The sequence below is a fragment of the Culex quinquefasciatus genome, chromosome 2 (assembly GCF_015732765.1).
Source record: "Culex quinquefasciatus strain JHB chromosome 2, VPISU_Cqui_1.0_pri_paternal, whole genome shotgun sequence".
NCBI classification, from domain to species: Eukaryota; Metazoa; Arthropoda; class Insecta; order Diptera; family Culicidae; genus Culex; species Culex quinquefasciatus.
In genome coordinates this window covers 74,194,436-74,208,212 of record NC_051862.1, presented here as the reverse complement: position 1 = coordinate 74,208,212, position 13,777 = coordinate 74,194,436, and the positions used below count along the sequence as shown (strand labels likewise).

At 40.2% G+C, this 13,777-nt stretch overlaps 1 protein-coding gene across 1 annotated transcript; it reads right to left on the bottom strand.

Moving 5' to 3' along the window:
- Window positions 1-10,507: 10,507 nt before the first annotated feature.
- Window positions 10,508-13,393, bottom strand: LOC6045079 (protein aubergine). The gene is made up of 4 exons (XM_038258148.1): window positions 12,076-13,393; window positions 11,815-12,024; window positions 10,829-11,764; window positions 10,508-10,772 (listed from the first exon to the last, which is right to left on the bottom strand). Exons 1-4 carry the CDS (start codon window positions 13,305-13,307, stop codon window positions 10,508-10,510), a joined length of 2,643 nt encoding a protein of 880 aa, XP_038114076.1. The 5' UTR covers window positions 13,308-13,393.
- Between the last annotated feature and the right edge of the window lie 384 nt (window positions 13,394-13,777).

Below are 13,777 nucleotides of genomic sequence, written 5' to 3'. Positions count from 1 at the left end.
CCGTGCCCCTGTCCAGCAGTTTGTTATTTATGGCCGAAAAAGTGTCCCCTGTTGTCGGTCGGTGCATTCGTTCCTCGATGTCGTGTTGTTTTCCAGTTAGTGGTAGGTGTATTGCAAGAAAGTATAGCGACCACCGGGTCCACCGCGTGGTCTTTGAATTTATACACACTGTTCAGGTAATTTAGCTTAAACATGTTCCAGCTCTGTCACTTCTGTCACGTGTCTGCGGGACGCGGGAATCGACCACAAACTAATTAAACGAATGCTTGCCAGTCGCGCGGTCCCCGATTATTTATGGACTTCAAAGTTTGAAATGCTTTAATTTTGAGTTGAAGACATGGGAAGAAATTTAATAAAGCTTTCAAAGGTGGTCCATGGTTGAAATTATTAAATATTGTCTCTTTCTCGGACTCTTTTGAGGTACGAATCTAGTTAGTTAGTTAGTTTTTACAGTAATGTTGGGGACACTGTCTTCGAAGAAAGATCGATCGGTTTTCCGGTGTCGGTCTAGCGCGAAACGCTAACGAAGAAGTAGTCGACGCGTAAAGCTTGCGTGATCACTTCCAGACTTATTTTGTCGATGTCGTCTGGACTTGACGGTGCACGCACTTGGGGTGGCGAGCTAGTTTCAGTACTTCTAGCAAGAATGGCTTATTTGCATCTTTAAAAGGTGTTCCCAAACATATGAATTTAACTCCTTTATTTATTTTTTTCTAAATATTTTCAATTAGGGCAAACTTTTATTTCTCGCGTTCCTCTATAGGACAAATAAGCAATTACTAAATCACTGCAGAAACGCATGCCGTTTTCCCTCGAGAGGCTGCAAGTAGATATAGATTACCGCTTCTCTACTGCACTCCAGCTCAGACGACGTACTGCGGGTGGGTACAAATAAAGCAATCAATACAAGAAGCATTGAAACTAATTACCCGATACATGCTGACTTGCAGACACTGCCGGCAGCTCTAGACCAGGCAAGATGGGGAATATCCGGGGGTTCGTCGCTACCCACGCGAAGTGCACCCCCTGTTGCAGTCTCCGTGGTCCAATTGAGGGTTCGGTTGATCTTGCACTAAGCGGCCTTTGGGGCACGCGCCTTTTAGACATAATCCTATTATGCTGTACATGTTTAGACAATGGCAGGCGTTTACGAGCTTGAAATGACTACACCGAAAAGGACTCTACAGGCAATCTGTAACAAATTGGCTTGATTTATCGACGGTTAGTTGGATACACTCAATCATACTTATATTGTTCTTAAGACACGTGAAATTGGAGTCATAACATAAAGAATGTTAGTTCTCCGCGAGACTCTAATCAAATTGCGATCATATCGATTTTAAATAATTAAAAACCAACAGGAAAATTTACGATCACTTCTACAACTTCCCGGCCATAAATTTTCCAAACTGCAGCAAAGAGGCGCACACGCTGCTCTACGATCCATAACTCATAAACCTGTGCTCCTGCAGTGGTGGCGGCGATAATGGTTATTGGCCGATAAATTGCATGAAATTAGTAAACATTTCTCGATTAGGTTCGATATTATCCACCGTTTTGGGTTCAGCAATAGCGTCTCTGGTATCGAGCATCGAGGGCTGTTAAGTTGCTCCCCAACTGGAGGAGACCATCAAAGAGGTCTTATTTGAGAGGAACCGACCGCTCGTAATTGCAACAAACTTTCAGGGGCGTGTCTTGAGATATTTGAATGAGCTTGTTTCGTTTTTTTCTGCTTCAGTTATCGCGTGCGCTGTTTGTACCGTTTATTGAAAATAACCCATTATTTTCGTATCAATAATTTGATAAATTGGTTCTTTATTGCAGTTCTTCGAACATATCGTTCAACGCTGATAAACTTTAAAATGGGGTAAATCTGTAGAATTCCGTCGCTAGGGGTGACATTGGGATTGGGGGGTGAAATTCGGTCAAAGTGATATTTACCATTTCTCAGCTTCATTTCATTCGCAATTCGCAATTCGCAATTTTCAGTGTAAGAACGGGCCTTGACCGATCTTATGCACTAGGTTCCCGACGAACACGCACTGCCTTTACACCTAAATCTCACCCTTGCTCTGAGTCAGTACGAGCAACACGCTAGAACACGCTTTGAGTGTTCGTGCCAGGCATGCACTCCTTCTTTTCCGATTACGCATTTTAACTCGGCCGGGGTGGTACATTGCGTAGGGTTTGATGTAAGTATAAGCGCGCCTAACCATTTAAAGTGTGCCTATCAACTTTCATTAAAGCAAAAACTGTTTTATTTTAGTTTGAATTCAAAAACTAATTGTTATTTTACTGTGTATTGTTTTCTCCTGAAATATTCCCTAATGTTAAGTCGTGTTTATTTGTTGATATTTCTTTTGTCGCGGTGTTTTGTTACAATATTTTGGTCCTAAGCATTTTAAAAAAGTTTGTAAAAAAGTACAATAGTAATATTTGTGTTAATCCTTTAGTCATTCCATAAATTGAGTAAGGGCTCGAACCTCTTTTTTTTCTGTTTGAGTATTAAGACACGGAATCCTGATTACAAGGACTATTGTATCGTGTTACCCATTTTTACTGTTATTAAGCATTTCCAGATCTATAACACAGTTCCTATTGAGAGGAAAAGTGCTGTTCCATCCAGATGCTGTAAACTCCATTCCTTGTGCCTTGTGCGCTATGCATCGCTAGAACCGCGATGACAATTTTTTCGTGTCATTTTTCAAGCTCTTCCCAGCAGCTATTATTTGCCGCGCGGGGTCTTGTAAAGACAATTGTCTTTTTGCGGCGCTACTCTTGCGGTGTTCCCTTTGCTCTGATCTGGACAATGCGACTGGACTGCAGTGCAATACCGATCGGCTGGGCATTATTTACATGCGAAGACACGAGGAAAGTATTTTGGGAAGAGGCGCAAAGGAATATCCCAAGATCGATCACATGCTTGAAGAGCACGTGAAGCAACCGTTTTATACTCATACGGTTGCTGCTACCTCTGAACTTAAACCTAAGGCTGCCACCCTGAGAAGAACCCATGACTTTCCGCTTATGAGGCGAAACCCGTAACCATTCGGCCACAGGAGGTTGGCGGGCTCGAACCTCCCTTGCTTAAGAAAAAGGTTAAGTTTCAAAACAATGAACAGTGAAGGTAATATATATGTAAAGAATCAATAGTAAAAGAAAGATAGTAATTTATGAAGTAGATAAAGAATAATTTCAGTTAATAAATAGAGGTAACAAACAAGCTTAGATTGTATTGAGGGCAATTTACAGGGAAGATGAGAAATTATTCAAATAGATAAATAAAGAAAAGGGTCATGATAAACAAAATTTACATCGCTGCCAAATTAAGGGAAAGAAGACAGTTTGTTACAGCAGCATCAATTGGTAAAATAGAGTGGAAAAGCGTTGAGAAATAAGAGAATCAAATAAGTAAAATCGAAATCAAATGGAGGATAGTAAACCGAAGCCGTTTTATAACTCAGTGAAACAAAATAAACAGAAGATAGCTGTTAGCTGAAATAGAAAGTAGAGAAACCCCGTTTTGCGATGCTCAGGTACATCCACAGCAGTTGACTCAACATACTGCGAATCAAAACAATACCGTCTACAATCTCAAATTACTTCCCTGATGACTAAACCAAGCCAACGTGGAGGTAAGAAAATAGGACACTTGCAAGGAACCAGGGCCATGCTGTTTTGTCCAAACAGCACTACGGATGTAGTTGGGCTCCTTCCGGGATGTTCCTCGCCTGGGTGTCAACCGACGAGTATCATCAGTATCATGCACCCTTGGCCTGCCATTTCTCAGGTTCATTTCATTGGAACTAAATTCTGTTAAAATGGTTGTGAAGGGGACACCTTAAGATAACCTAGCTAAAAAATCTAGTTTTCTAGAACAAATCCTGGCATTTTGGCAGCTGTCTAGAACAAATCCTGGCATTTTGGCAGCTGTCTAAAATACGATTTTGTTCAAAAAATACCTTGCAAAAAATTAACTTTTTTATATTTTTGTTGGAATTGCTCGTACAGACCCAAGTTGTTTGAAAATCGCTACTTCAAACATTGTAGCATGTCGATACGATTCCCTCGAACGAGAAACACTGTTGGATGATTTGTTTTTACCATATCTTTGTATTTGAGCATCATTTTAATTGCATTTGACCCAATGTCATCCTCTCTACGGGGTGAGGATTTTTTTAGGTACTCTTTGCTCGACCCTCTCCGATTTCAATGAAACGTTGTAGACATGTTATCATACGCTTAAGTAAGCCATTTAAGTGTACATGGAGCCAGTTTCACTCGATAATGACATTTGAGAAGGACGTACAAGTTTTGAATATTTTTGTATTTCTTAATTTAAGGGTGCACAGCAGCCAAGGAAGTTGTTGTCTTCTTATTCCAAATTTGTCAAACTTACGGACCCAATCCTGCAAAAATCTGATTGTAAAAACAGTCAAACTTTGTTGTAAATAACTTTGAAGATTGTAATTTAAGGGATGAGGGTAATTCTCCGCCAACTCACACAGCAGTTGCCCCGACCCCTCTTCGATTTGCGTTAAATAATTGTCCTATGGGGTAACTTTTGTCCCTGATCATGAATCCGAGGTCCGTTTTTTGATATCTCGTGACCATTTTTGAACATGCGAAAAAAGAGGTGTTTTTCAATAATTTGCAGCCTGAAACGGTGATGAGATAGAAATTTGGTGCCAAAGGGACTTTTATGTAAAATTAGACGCCCGATTTGATGGCGTACTCAGAATTCCGAAAAAAACGTATTTTTCATCGAAAAAAACAATAAAAAAGTTTTAAAAATTCTCCCATTTTCCGTTACTCGACTGTAAAAAATTTTGGAACATGTTATTTTATGGGAAATGTAATGTACTTTTCGAATCTACATTGACCCAGAAGGGTCATTTTTCATTTAGAACAAAATTTTTCATTTTAAAATTTCGTGTTTTTTCTAACTTTGCAGGGTTATTTTTTAGAGTGTAACAATGTTCTACAAAGTTGTAGAGCAGACAATTACAAAAAATTTGATATATAGACATAAGGGGTTTGCTTATAAACATCACGAGTTATCGCGATTTTACGAAAAAAAGTTTTGAAAAAGTTGGTCGTCATCGATCATGGCCGTTCATAGTCACCCACGACAGACACGGACGACGAAACGAAGAAAAACGCAAAAAGTAACTTTTTCAAAACTTTTTTTTCGTAAAATCGCGATAACTCGTGTGAGTTGGTAGAGAATTACCCATGAACAAAAAAGTTTCACTCGATAATGACATTTGAGAAGGACGTAAGTGTTTTGAATATTTTTGTATTTCGTAATTTAAATATTGCTGTATCTCAAAGCCGTGTCATCTTATTCAATAGTGGCCAAAGACAAACTTGTAGGAAATTTGACGGGCTTTCAAAAAAAAAAAAAATACACTGTAAGAAGAAAACATGCCACTTTTATGAGATTTTTTGATTTTTAAGTTTAAAAGTTAAATTAGAGGGTGAGCCCACGATTTTTTTTCGTTAAATTTTTTTTATATTTATTTGCTTATATTGGCAATTAGCGGCGAGAAATATTAAACTAACCTAGGACAGAAAGAGGAGAGACAGAATTGAAGATCGCGACAACAGTTTTTTCAAACCTTTTGTCACATGGTGGATAGATCCAGACAGGGCGCTGCCATACATCGGTCATACATCGGTTATCAGAACTGGTGTTTAATATACTTGCCATTAAGAAAATATATCATGCTTCATAAAGCAATTCACAGGTAAAGCAAAATAACTTTGACACGACGATGTATTGATTTTCATATACGTTTAATTCGTATATTAATCTTAAGACAAGCGTTAGATAACTTTTTGATGACTCCAAAGCCTGCAGTGTGGTTAAATTGCTAATAAGGCTGGTACAAATATTTTTAAAAGTTTTTGTCACCCCCCCCCTTCAAAATTGGCCCGAAAAATCAGGGGGCAAAAAAAATATTTTTACAATAAACTTCAAAATTTCAATGAAAATTCAAGTGCAACCAACTGAAATCAAATTAAAATACATTCTCCTGCGTTTAAAATCATTTTTAGCATGTTTGGGTTTCTTAAAAATCTTAAGATTTTTGAAAATTTTCGATGCAAAATCTTTTTTCGATACAATTTTTGTTTTTGTCAGATCATAGATTTTTTGAAAACTAATGATTGCAAAACAACTGAACTAGTGTAAAATGCATTTTAAAACACTTTTTTCATTTAAATGTGAAGACTATGGCTTGTTATTTAAATTATTATATTTTTTTTATTTTTTTGCCCCCCCCTTGACCTCGGCCAGGGCCGAGGGACAAAAACTTTTTTTAAATATTTGCATCGGCCTAATGAAGCAAAACTAAAGTTTGATTATGCCTTTTTAAGAGACCACTGCGGCACAGATGCGTTTCAGATGGTTCGAAAGTACCCCAAACTTTACGACCTGCTCAACCAACAATGACAGAAATCTACAGTGCTAACGATGTCTCCTCCTAATAAGGCATAATTTTCGATCAAAACAAACATCAAGTGCGGTATGGCCCCGTATGGTGCCTCGCGAGCGTCTCTTTCGCCCCGTCGATTATGATTATTCGTTTAGTCGGGATTAGAAATTATATACGACCGTTAATAGAAATATCTACCCGAGACCGCCCGCACAATTTGCTGCCGCTTCGTACGAATGGTGCAACAGCAGCAGCAACCTGGAACCTCCAATGGCCGCGATCCGGGCGCGATTATGTCCACGCGAGCATTTCTCGCGACGTTACCTCGCGCGGACAATAATCACATCGTAAAGAAACGGCGACCACGCGGTTAACCCTTGATTGGCGATTGTTGCTAAAGGGAAGGCGGAAAATTCTGGTCAACAGCATCTCAAGGGTTAACTATGGATACCTGCAAGAAACGACTTGCCCCGATGGTTCCAAGATGACTTGGAGTCAACGCCGGGTGCGCGTAGTTCAAGGCGATTTGTTGCAGATTTACGATTTATCTTCTTACAGCTTCCCTGTTGATGTTCAATAATGGGACCTACCATGGGGCTGTTTAACTTCATCGTTCCATAGAATTGATTGAATACGAAACATATTTTAGAAAAATCATTCATTTCAGCAAATAAGTTATCAAGGAATTGTTCAAATTATTTTTTTTACTACAAAATTCAAATATTTTTTTATCATAGAGTTACTCGGAAATTATAAATATAACTAAAACTAAAAATATGGTGTCTTCGGGTAAGTTATTCTAAATTTAACGATGATTATACAACCGAGAATTGGTAACATTCACTCAAAGTCAGAAGTATCCCTCAAAAGGGTACTTTCAATCCTTAAAAAGGATACTTTCTATCCTTTTTTAAAGTTCACCCGGCGTCACCCTTTTAAAAGGGTATGTCAAATTCAGTACATTTTCGATACCCTTTTAAAGGGTGACGACGGGTGAACTTGAAAAAAGGATACTTTTTACTTTGAGTGTTCAAACTTGCAGAGCTTACCGGGAGGGGTTCCCGTGGTCAGATCGAGCTCAAATTTTGAATTTAGCATAGCGACAGTTCATTATTTGATTTTAGGGGGTAGCACCAAGGGGAATCCGGATTTGAACCACCCTTAAGTAAAATGATAAATTCTACAACTTTTTGTTTTACATATTGTTATATTCATGGTGGCCACTAGAGTTGGGAAATCGGGAAAGTCGGGAAAAAGTCAGGAATGTGTGATTTTTTGTTAAAAAGACGGGAAAAGTCGGGAATCCCAAGCATCCTTGTTTGAAAAATATTTTCTGACTCTTGAATAATTTTGAAATATTTTGTACACCTTTGTAATTAATTTCACTCAATTCGTCTTCAGCATCTAACGTCAAATTTTGGGTTCCTTCCACTATTTAAAACTAAATGATTTTGGAGGGCCTCGTGGCGCGGTGGTTAGCGGCTACGGCTGCCGATCCCTAAGTTGCGGGTTCGATTCCCGCCTTATCGTTCAATGTTTGTCTCGTTAATATTAGTATTCAGTCTGCAAAGACGGTGTGATTGTCTTTTGAAAGGCTATTGAAAAGCAATTTGAAAGCAATGACATTAAAAATTCTAATAAATATTGAATTATTATGGTGACATGCATTTGACCCATCCATTTGACTATGTTTATCAAACAAAAGGTAACATCTAAATAAATTTTTAACAACAACAAAGCCAATACACTCAAACCCCGATGGTTTGACACCAACTGTTGTCAAACGAACGGGGTCACTTTTTAGTCTGACACTCTTTTAACACGGAGTTCACATACACTACCAGACGTTTGTTTTGATAGTGTGCGTAAGCGCCGTGTAAAAAGTGACAGTTCGTCACTTTGTCAGTTTGACTTTGACCAACCAACGGGGTACAAACTAAAAAAGTGTCAAACGAAAAAGTGACCAACCACCGGGGGTTGAGTGTATAAAGAAAGAATTTGATTTCGACGAGTACCTCAGCGTCACTATTCTGTTTGATTTTGCCACATTGCTTGAATAAAAAAAAACAAATCCAACTGCAAATTGGCTATAGTTTTTATTTGTAGCAAGTATTTTTGAATCTTAAACTAAATTCATTCAGTCATTTCAAATATTGTTTCCAAATGTTTGATTCCCTTATACTTTTGTGTGTTTATGGGTACCATAACTATAAATAAAGCTTGATTTTCGGACAACTTTAATATCGAAAAAAATCCAAAGGTTATCGTTCTGAATGAACAAATAGAAAAAAATTACGCTCTAAAAATTTAAATTTAAAAATTTAAAAATTTTGAAATTGAAAATAAGGTTGGTAAAATTTTTAATCAATGTTTTTTTTAATTATTAGTTTTTTAAATATTGTTTTTCTGAAGTCTTACGTCATTTTCGGTTTTGAGCTCTCAAAATTTGTAAAAAAGTTTAAAAAGCCTTCGTTTGATAAGAAATTTAATAATAAACGTTATAAAATGTATTCTGAATAGCATGTAAAAGACATTACATGTTTTTTTTAAATAGCGGGACAAATTGAATTTACGTTTGTATTGGCTTGATTTGTTACCAAACTGGATATTACATTCAAAAATGTAAACATTTACAAACTGACACTTCGATGAATCGACATTGATTCTAAAAATGAATTATCAAAATTAACAAAATTTTAAAGGATTGTTTGTCAAACAGTCTTTCAACGAATTCATACATATTTTTAAATTCTTTGAAAGAATTATAAATGTAATCATGTGTAAAGATGTGTAAAGCATTGATAATAAAATAATCATGCAAATAAAATTTAAAATTGTGTTATCTTTAACTTTTTGTCATGATCTTTTTCATTGACAGCTTAAACAAAGTTTCATAAAAACTATTTGTTTGGTATTTTTTTAAAATACACATGGAATAATGGGTATTGTTAAGCTTTCGGTTATTTTCAAAGACTAATTTTTCATGTTTTTACCCTGAATCAAAATGATGATTCAATTTTTGAAATATTTTTTTTAGGAATTTATTATTGAAATTCAAGTTTTTTTTACTAAAACTGTCAATGATTTTTTTTTCTCTGTTCGATGATTTATTTTGACTTTTTATAAAGAGTTTTTGATTTGAAATCATACTTCAGATAAGATTACATTTTTTTGAGGTTCTGGATAAGTCGGGAAAAAGTCGGAAATTTTAAAATGGGATTTGATTGGTCACCCTGTATATTTCAAAGCTCATCAAATAATTCATTTGGCATTAAGTTATGCCAACAGCTCCATTCACTGGTTGCTCTAAAGAGAAACAAAAATCACACCCAAATGCAAATAGAATTAACCTTTCCAGGTAAGGGCAAAAACAAGGTTTGCTTTCTTTCGCACCTTACATTTCACGATCCGCGAGGGGGCAACAATTGCCTAAACTGGTGGAATGAAAGGCAAAACAATTTGCTATAGCCGCCCCCGACACAATCCAAAAATAGATTGTTCCGCAGGAAGCTTCGGCTGAACCAAACTTCATCTCACAAAACTTTGCGAAGTCGCCATTCACAAAATGTTTCGCAGCAATAGCAATAGGGTGCTTCACTGGACACTTTTTCGTTTGACACTTTTTTAGTTTGTACCCCGTTGGTTGGTCAAAGTCAAACTGAAAAGTGACGAACTGTCACTTTTTACACGTCGTTCACGCACACTATCAAAACTAACATTTGGTAGTGTGTGTGAACTCCGTGTAAAAGGGGTTTCAAACTAAAAAGTGACCCCGTTCGTTTGACAACAGTTGGTGTTAAACCAACGGGGATTGAGTGTACACAGAAAGCCTCGTGGTAAGATGGAGTGCAGAGATCATTTCTAGATTAAATTTTCAAAACAACCTATCCCTCATGGGTTTCATATGAACGCCTTTTGAAAATTTAATCTAGATTTTTGAGTTATGTAGACATGGACGTATGTGACTTTTGATCACGATTCGTTGGTTTTGTATGAACATTGAATTTTTATATTTGTATAGATTAAATTTGATGATGAAATATGAAGAAATACAAGATGAACATAATTTACAAAAAGTGCAGCTTCCGCTCCAGCCTCGTATGCGGTGGCTGGTGCAGGAATTGCCCGACGAGTGCCGCCAGCTTATTGGCGTACTGGCAAACCGCAGGGACCTGCACCGTGCCGGTCCAGTTGTAGTACATGTGCGTTTGCTTGTACGAGTGCACCTGCAGCTGGTCGGCACCCAGCTCGGACCCGTTGTACAGCACGTTGTACGAGGTGGGCGAGACGGTGCCCTGCCGGGCACTCTGGGAGACGAGGTAGAAGTCGTTTCTTAAAAATTTAAGTTGGTTTAGCTGGGTTTTTGGAAATTTTAGGAGGGGTCTTACCGTTCGGGAAGCGTGATCACATCGTCGACGACGGTTCCCGGTTTGGGATTGCTCTTGGCGTCGAAGAAACGCGTGTTGATTCGTTTGCTCACCACAATGAACGCTAGCTTTGGCTTCTTTTCGTATGCCTTGTATATGCGATCAACTTGCTCCCTGACGGCGCCAACCTCGTGTTCGTGGACGTACTTCAATTCGCCATCGCCGACTCCATCTCGGTAGATGATAATTCGTTCCGGTAAGTTGTTTTCAAAAGCACCCTGGAACGATCGTAGCGCTTTGACGATGTTCAACCCCAGCGAATCGGACAGATCGGCACCGTAGCTGTGCTGGTTGACCGTTGAGTAGAATTCCGAGTGCTGTCTGTGTTTTCCGTGGTTCATGGCCGCCACTAAGGCACCGTAGCATATGTTTTTGTCCTTAGTGTCACGGCAAACGTCAAAACCAACGCACATTACCGATTCCATGAGCACCTTGACGACCCACGGGATTCCGCCGAGTTTACTATTCAGCTGAATTGCCACCTTGGTCGCTACGGACAACATCATATTGCCATGTCTTGGCGTGATAGTTCGGCTTTTGATCACCTGTGTGGGGATCGCTCGATTGACGCAGCATTTCTTCTTGATTGCCGCATAGCGATCGGCTTTGTCGTCCGTAACGACGCACATGATCAGCTGCGGGTCCCTGTTGCAGAGTTGCTCCAGCGTTTCCACGTAAACATTTGGAGAATCGTTGCTGATCTCGACAAAGTGAGGTTGGTTTATCATAAAGGTCATCTTTCTTGAGACTTGGTAAAGACAGTTCAAGAAATTACCTATGTTTCTTGTTTCCCGGGCAGGCACCACGATCGCCCAATGTTTGAGCGCGACCGTCAAGTACATGGGTTTCTCCCGGAAAGCCGCCTGCCAATCCGCCTTATCACCGGCTGATGTTCTCCTACAAGTAGATCGGATGTATCATGTATTTACAAGACTGTTTTAACTCACGCTTTTGTTTCCACCGGGTGCAGTAAGATCATCTCCGTTGGTAACACCCGTCCTCGAACCTCAACTAGCCGCCGGTCGAGCTCCGTCTTCCAGAAGCGAAAGATGTCCGCACTATCCTTGCATTTTTTCAGCCGATCATTGATCTGCTCCAGTCGCACAATACGGCGATCCGGAGACAGCCTCGTGTGGCCGGCAAGATCGCGCATTAACCTGTGGAAGAAATTTTTCAGATGAAATCTTTCGATTTTTTTTGGATCTTACCTGAAGTCCCGTCGATTTTCGTCGGACAGGCCCGTGATTCGGGACAGCTCTGGAACCAGTATGATCAGTTCGGGCATGCCGGCTCGAATGTCCCGAGCCTTGGCGCGCGAAATCAACATCGGTTGACGTCTGTCGCTGATCGTAACGTTGTACCGATCGCGGTAGTATTGCAGAAAGCTGATCGGACCAGTTTTGGTCTCGAACGTGCTCTCCGGTGTAATGCTGAAGTCCACATCGTTGATCGTGTACGTCTTGTTGCTGCCGTACGTGGTCATCACGATCGTTCCGATGACTTGTCTGCGGAAGTTGTCCTGAAAGTTTCCTCGGAAATTCACGCACGCTAGCAACAGATCGAGACACGTTTCCGTACGCATAACCCGGTGGGTAAGTTCGACGCACATCAGGACATCCTGTTCATGCTGCCGGATGCTGGTTAGATAGCCAGGATAAAGATCAAGTTTGTGCTCTTGTAGACGAATCATTGCTGCCGGATCGTACAGATTACGACCGATCAGCTGCAGCTTCAAACCTTCCATCGCCATCCGGTTGATCAGGTTGTAAACCTGGAACGCTACCTCGTTGGTTCCATCGACTTCGCCAACTCTACGCAGCTTAACCTTGTAGTGCTCGTTTGTCGCTTTGTAGACCGTGTTGTACTCGATCTCTTTATCGCACAGCTTGTTCCTAGAGTACAGCTGCGCCCCTCGAAACAGATTCCCGCCAATTTGAGGCTTCAAGTTGGCGATGATCGCACCGGACACCTTTCTTGTCTCCACCGGCGGATTGAAATCCACTTGATACTGAAACAACCGCAGATCCTCCAACCGCTTCACGTGAAAGTAGTTCGTCTGCAGTACAACTGGTTTCCCAGAAGTACCCTGCTTGCTCGCCAACTCACCCGGCATCCTGGTAACCACAACCTCAGGAATCGCCCGGTTACCTCGCATCCCGCCACGTCCACGAACACTACCGGAACCTCTTTGCGCTGTCACCAAAATGGACACCTCCCCAACAGGACTTGCTGCTTCAGCTGGACCGCCACGAGCCTGCTGATACGGTGCACGACCCTGGAAGTACTGCTGCCGGTGCTGAAAGCTGCCAACTTGACCACGTTGGTCGCCATGTTGATAACCTCCGCCACCGTTTCGACCACCACGCGATGCTCCAACGAAGCCACGTGCGCGGATTCGGCCGGTATCGCTGCTGCTGCCCGGTTGCGGATAGTCAGACATGCTGTAAGTTTGAGGCTTTAGTTGATGTGATTGCTTGAACGGTTGGAACTGAACTGAGCGGCATAAAAAAGTGAAACTTCGTCAGAATTTCGAACGCAAGGCAGGATAGAAATTTGAAATGGGATATCCTGCGGTGGAGTATTAGCAAGGGTAATAAAAAAGCATAGCATTGAAGAACACTGTGTTTGCATAAACAAGACAACACGTAATAAAACTTACGTTGGATGGTATAGAGGTAGGAAAGAGTTGGTGCAATAAGAGTCGAAAGTGTCGTAAATCTAAATTGTTGAATGGGAAAGGATGCGGCTGCGGCGGACCCGTCTGTCGATTTCTTACAATTTTCTGCGTTATCTATGGATATGGCATTTGATATTGCAAAACGGGTACAATAACCATGAATGGTGAAGGGTGAAAGCGAACTTCTGTACAGCTGCATTTTTCAAATTAGCAGTCTATGAAATTGCAGAAAA